At 47.0% G+C, this 6916-nt stretch overlaps 1 protein-coding gene across 3 annotated transcripts in view; it reads right to left on the reverse strand.

Moving 5' to 3' along the window:
* KCNQ1 (potassium voltage-gated channel subfamily Q member 1) overlaps window positions 1-4757 on the reverse strand; it is a 361692-nt gene extending 356935 nt beyond the window's left edge. For all 3 annotated transcript variants that reach the window (XM_074918270.1, XM_074918269.1, XM_074918268.1), the window contains exon 1: window positions 4270-4757. In XM_074918270.1, the coding sequence (XP_074774371.1) occupies window positions 4270-4667 (398 nt within the window). In that variant the 5' untranslated portion in view covers window positions 4668-4757. The remainder of the gene's footprint in view (window positions 1-4269) is intronic.
* Between the last annotated feature and the right edge of the window lie 2159 nt (window positions 4758-6916).

A 6916-nucleotide genomic window follows, 5' to 3' on the forward strand; every position in this document is an offset into this window, starting at 1 on the left:
CAGGCCACTGTGAAGACAGAATTTAGGCTTCTTTTGTCCCACCACCTCTCTTCACACAGCCTGAAAACTTGATTTGTTAAGGCTACAGAACATTTCACCTCTCAACGCCACTATCCCAAGGTGCACTACTATGATAAGTGTGATAAGATGCCCTAGCTCCGAAGGTCATTGAGAACAGTGGCACTCGGTCATTGCCTCACCTCTGATAGCCAAGGGGGGTTTGGTGGTGGCTCTGGCAGGACATTACCATCCATACAGCCATACCACACTTGCTTGCAAAATTCAAGTGTCCAAGCAACCACCAGTTGCATTTGCAGAAGCCACACATATAAATCTTCAACTACTGAGCACAATTTACTTGCACTGATAGGATTAAGTGGACATATATTATACAATTCATATATTTAAATGAAATTTAATACAATATCAAACCAAGTCATGTAGCTGAAATAAAAGTTTCTATCATCTCCACTAGTATTTTTAGGCAGCATTTTTGAGTAGTAAATTAATAGCCGATTCCCCATTCCTTCTTCCCTTAGAGACTATGTCCATAGCCTATAAAAATCTGGTAGAAATGAGGTACAATAATTCATGTCTTATTCTGCTCACTTGAGATGTTTCTGCTCTTTGGTCTGAGAAAACGCAAATCTTAGAATTGAACTCTGCACGGGTCTTTTCATTTAATCAGCGGCTGTGATATCAAATTATCCTGGAAGATTAAAACAGATGCTTCAGACACCTTTTGAAAGAAATAACAATTCAGAAGTAAACAGGTCATTGGCCTTATCTATTTCAGCAAACCTCCACTGCTGTACAAGACAACTGGCTTCCATCCTTTAGATCAAGGGGTACACAAGGGGCTTTGCTGCACACCAAAACCATACAGCTATCTAAACACGAAACAAACATACCAACATAGAAACTGTGCATTAAAGCTTCCCTTTTCTAAACATTATAATATAAAACTGAGGAACATCAGTTCTGAATTACTGATTCTTAGCTATAAGCATTCTAGATACCACTAAGATTCTTGAGCAGGAAAAGGGTGTGACAGGTAATCAGTAGATGTAATTCTTATCATTTGATAAACAGTGTTTCAACAACCAACTAGAGATACAGGTCCAGAACAAGTTACATTGACTTCTCCAGGAGTTGTTTCTAAATTCAATCATTTCAGCATATAATTAAGAACAGCCACACACTCTGCACAAGATAAGGCGGTGCAATAGACAGAAACTGAAGATGCCCACAGTGCTCATTGCTCCCATCCTTGGGCTAGATCTCAGCCAGGACCCTCCACTCAGCTTTGGTCTCTATGCCCTGATTTAACACTCCTGTTGCCTTTCCTTCCCCTCTGAACCTTCGAGATCGCGACTGAGACATCCCAGGCAGCTGAAAGCCCCCAGCAGAAAGCAGGAGGTAGCCAGCAGAGGGAGTCACGAAGAGGCAACAGGCAAGTGACATCAGTCTCTTGAACTCATTTTGTCAGGAGACACAACCATCAGGGCCCTTGCACATCACAATGTAAAACCCAGCTCAGCTCTCTGTGAACGTCTGTTAGTACGATGACAGCAAACAAACGGGTTACTTCCTCCACTGTGAGAGAAGTGCGTGCAATCGGGGGGCGGGGATGGGGTGTGGTGGGTGTCTTACAACTCGAAGACCTTTTTTGCTCTGCAACTCATCACTTGTAACCAACTGCTTGCAAAAAGCTAACAAACTACCTGCAAAAATCAGGTCCCATGCCTCTTCCAGAGCAGGGGCTGAGACACAACAGTTTCTCTGGATCGGACAAGGTGTCTGCTTTCTCAGTTGATTTTAGTAACAAACTTCTGCTTTGTAGCGAGTATTAATTACCAATGCTCAGGATCTGGCTGGCAGGGGCTGTACTCAGTGAGAGCATTCCTTGATGCAGTAGAAAGCAAGCATCCCAGGAAGTTGTTCTGGGAGCTCAGAAAGCAAGGGAGTTGGAGAGGTATGGACCAAAGATCAGTAACCTAAAACATAATGGGCACAAGAAGTGCAGGCTTATCTACCACAGAAACAAGGAGAAGGAAGGATGGCTGAGGAATGGACCAAAGATCAGTAACCTAAAACATAATGGGCACAAGAAGTGCAGGCTTATCTACCACAGAAACAAGGAGAAGGAAGGATGGCTGAGGACAGTACAGACTCAATTCCCTCTGCTGGTGGAAATCAGAGTGAGGCTGCCTACAAATACACACATGGTACTTGCACATTGCCTTGCAAGAATCAGTTGAGGACATTACTACACTCTTCTGTCTCTTTAGAGTCTTAAGAGAAGGAATTTGCACAGTGCATAGTAAAAGGCTTGAGAATATTTACTGCCACTGTCATTCACCTTGCATCAGAAGAGCTCTTCTGAAAAGAGGGGAAACACTGGGCTAACGCTTACACCATGGATAACTGTGTATTGTGGGGAGAGACAAGCAATAACTTCCCGTACATATTACAATCTCTTTCCTAAAGCAGAATTGCAAAATCTTAATTCTTGCACAGATAGGATTAATCCACGCTGCTAATACTTGCAAAAAAAGGTTAAAATTCATGCTAGAATTTTAAGTAGATAAAGGGATCTAATGGTTTGGGTTTTTTTCAGGATTTTCCTAGGCCCACTGTTAAGGTTTAGAGATGATTAGTTAAGATTTTGAACACAATTTACTGTCCCTTCTATACATAATTTCAGACACCTGAAAGAGGTCAGAAGTCATAAAAAGTAGCTGCCTAAAACTCCTTTTTAGAGGGAAAAAAAAAAAAAAGGATCTCCTATTCCTGAAAGTGTTTTACATTGTTCAACCACAGCTATTAGACACTTCATAATTATGGCCATTAGCTGTTTTGTCATCTAATGGCATTATGATAATGCCAAAGAGAATGGAGCCCACAATTATCCCAGCAGCTGCACAGTCATCTCCCAATTAAATACACTCAGATGACAGCTGTTTTCCCTCCACTAAAATAAAGTTGGTACCACTTACCTATCTAAAGACTACAGAATCCTAACATGTGGAATAAAAGCACACAATCCTGAACTGACTTAAAATAGTAGTTACTAGAATTAGAGTTTAAAATCAGAATACAATAATTAGATTATAAAAGCTGATTTTTATTGAAGTCTTTTCTTTATGGTGTCTTTAAAACGTCTTTACCTCTAGCTTTTGTAATAAACATATATATGTTGTGTATTTATACACATATATGTGTGTTTGTGCACGCATACAATAAGCACATACTTCGATTCTGCCTGACCTTATTACCTACATTTAACATATACAAATTGCTCAGGGGCCATGCAAGCCTTCTGCAAAAATCTCAATTAAAAAGCACCGATTTCTCACAGAAGCACTTGGTAAGCTCCTCGTACACCACAGGGTGGGTGCAGCACTCCACGGCCAATATTATGCCTAAAGCAGTTTTCAATGTGCCTGCAGCTAAGCGGCTCCAACATCCTCCGACCGCGGCCGTTGTCCTTTCTATCTAAAAGTATCAGGGACAGCAGTAGTACCTGGCAGTGCACGGAGTTAGAGCAAGGGGCAGTAAAAGAGGCAAGGAAAAGGAGCGTCACCTGTCTCTGGTTATCCTCCAACAGGGCTGCCCCGCGGATAACACACCTATGCAGGCAGAAATAGATGCTGTGCAGTGAGCTGGAAATTCAGGAGTCACTGCATTAAAAGTTACTAAAGAATGGACGACGCTGTTACCAGCTTCTTTTCCACGCTCATAGTGAACAATTTATTTAAACTCCCAAGGTAACTTTCTGAAGAAAACTGCCCTGAAGCCAGCTCCTGCTCTACCTGATAGATAGACGTGAACCGAAATACTGCATTTCTGTTTAAAATAAGAGAAACTTTCCCCTGGAGTGTGACTTGTTTGCTTTGCTTCGCACCTATGAGGAAAAAAAAAAAACAACTCAGAAGAGTGTATCTGCAAGGCGGCCAAGCCCTGGGGGCTGGTCTGGGAAGCTCCGCGGCTGAGGGGACCCGGGGCCGCCGCTGTCCCGCCCCGCGGCGGAGACGAGCCCGGCGAGGGGCGGCGGGGAGGGGCCGCGGCGGCAGCGGGCGCCTCACGGTTCAGGGACGGCGGGGAGCCCCGGGGGCAGCCCCGAGAGACCCTCGCACCGATGGCCGAGCCGGGAGACGGTTTCCCCGCTCCAGGCAGCCGCGGCTCGGCTGACGGGACGAGCGGCCGTAACGGGAGCCCGGCGCGGAGCAGGTGGGCCCGGGGGGAAGCGGGGCGGCGGGTACTCACACGGTGAAGTGGTAGACGAAGCACTTCCAGCCCGTGGGCCTCTCCAAGAAGTTGTAGACCCTGCCCTGGACGCTGCTGCGGCTCAGCAAGGGCTTGCGGAGGCTGTAGATGGAGACGCGGGGGTCGAGGCTGACGGGGGGCCGCGGGCAGTCGGCGTTCACCACCACCACCTCGCTCCTCAGGCGCAGCGGCCGCTCCCGCTCCGGCTCCGGGCTAGTGCCCGCCGGCGGCTGCCCGCCCTGGGCGGCGGAGAGCGGGGCGTAGTGGGCGTTGGGGGTGCTCTCGGCCAGCTCCAGCGCCGAGGGCTTCTTGCCGGGTGTCATGCTGCCTTTCCTGGGCAGCGACAGCCGGCCCAGGCTCCGGCTTTTCGGCTCGCCCGGCGGGGAGCTGGAGGACATGGCTGGGGCAGCTCGGAGAGGCCGGGCGGCGCGGCGGTGCCGGAGCTGCGCTGCCCCGGGGAGCTGCGGGCCGGCGCCGGGCGCCCTCTCCCGCCGCCGCCGCTGGCCCGGCCCCCGCGGGGGCGGCTCCTGGCCGGGAAAGGTGAGGGGAAGCGGGGCGGGCCCGGGCCCGGCGTCCCGGTGCCGCCCGCCGAGAGGCGCTGCGGGGTGGCCTCAGCGAGGCGGCCCCTCAGCCCCGGCCCGCGCCTCGGGGGCCGCACCCGCCTCCGGGGCCCCTCTCCGTGTCGGGCCGACCCCCTCGCTGCCAGCTTCGGCCCGCGTCACCTGTCCCCTTGTCACCGACCTCTCACCTGTGCGAGGCCCAGCCCGCTACGGGAGCTGAGGGCCGGGGGGAAGCCGCAGCTCCCCCGAAGCCCAGAGCAGGCTTTCTCGCCTTCTCAGCCCCCTCGGCATCTGTGGGGACAGCGTGTCAGTAAGCGTTTCCCCGGCCTGCGGCCTGTCGGTGGCTTGAGCTCCCGGGGTACAATCCTCAGATTTGCGGCCTCCAGAGCCTGCTGCTCCATCCGTTTTTACAGAATTTCAGCGCCTGAGAGCAGCAGAGCTCTACCAGTCTTGGGATCCTCCAGGAGGCTCTTTCTAATGTGAGTAACAAGAGGAAGGGCCTGGCCAACAGGCCTCGCAGTCCCTGGTGTTACTGTAACAGAAGGGAGCAAATAGCTGCAATATAACTGGGCAAACTGTAGAACGCAATAAACACAATTCTGCAGGCGTGCATCTTTGGGTCTCTCACCAACGCCACAAACATTTTGTCTCTGTGGAAGGATGCATGTGTTGGAGAGCTTGGATGACTCCTGCCTCGTGGAATAAGTTATGACTGGCTTAACCGAATCTGTTTGTCATGGTAATGAAGTTTTTTTCACACCAATTAGTTAACAATTTCTGTTCCCAGAGGGAAAGAGCAGAGTGCTCTTTGATCTACAGTGCTGGGTTTTTTTCCTTCTAGCCCAAAATAGAACAGAACTAGTGAGAGCTATGTTGAGTTCATGGTTGATACTGGTACTGGGACAAGAATGTTGAGGGAAGATAAGGTGCTAAATAAAGTTAGACAAAAACAGCGCTGCTAATTGCAGTTCCATTCAAATGTCAGACTGCACCCTGGTAGGGGAACTGGGCAAGATCCTTCACTAGTGTAAACAAGCAAGACTTGTAGGCTCTTATAAAGTACTAATTTACACCTGTGAAGGATCTGGCTCCTTCTTAGGAATACAAAACAGAAGTGTCAAAAAGAGAATTTGCAAAACTTGTTTCTCAACCAACAAGGTACTGACCAGGCTTTTCCCTCCTCCACCATAGTAAGAAAAAAACTGGCTTAGTAAAACAACATTTCAAAGGAAACTTTTCCAGCATCTAGTCAAAATAGAGCCAGGTTTCTCTATTTTGAGAAACTGTTCTTTCTTAGAATAAGCCTGCAAGAAAAATGACTAATGGAAGAATGTCATTGCTCCTCTTGAAGGCTCACTGAGGACTAACCTGATAAAGTCTTGATATTAAAGTTAAGAAATGTGTTTCTTTATGTAGGTGTTCCACTTTGTTTTAAAGACCAACTTACTGTCTGGGTTATACAGGACCATATCTTGTAGCCATCTGCAAAACAATTTACAGAGTTCAGCAAAACAAGAAGCTGTATGTTCATATGTACATTGTGTTGTTCTTCAAAAACTGTCTTCAAACTCTTTTAAAAGTATCATAGCATTATGTTATTTAGCCACCGATTAACAAAACAGAATAGAAACCCCAATATATTTAACCCTAAGAAAATGGGATTTCTATATTACTTAAACCAGTTTCCTTCCAAAACAAAAGCTAGAGAGGTATTATGTACTTAAATAGCTAAGCAGGGAGGAAAATTGTTAGGAAACAAATTTGATCCTCAGAGTTCAATGAGAAACTGTTCCAAGCAACCAAAGTTTGTTTCAATAATTTTCTCCCTGCAAAACAAGTCAGAAATATATTTCATAGCCCAATATATTTAAGGTCAGAAATATTTTCATAAGGTTTTGGGTTGGACCTCTAATCTTTCAAAGAATCATCACAAATAAAGGAATCTTAAAATATTTAAAATCAGTATTTAGGCAATATCTAAACATCTTCTCCATGGAGTCAAGGTATTAATCAAAATCCACTTTTTCAATGTGTTACTGATGGGTGACAACTTTTATTTTACATATTAAAAATAATTTTGTTAGACG

The sequence above is a fragment of the Athene noctua genome, chromosome 14 (genome assembly GCF_965140245.1).
Source record: "Athene noctua chromosome 14, bAthNoc1.hap1.1, whole genome shotgun sequence".
NCBI lineage: Eukaryota > Metazoa > Chordata > Aves > Strigiformes > Strigidae > Athene > Athene noctua.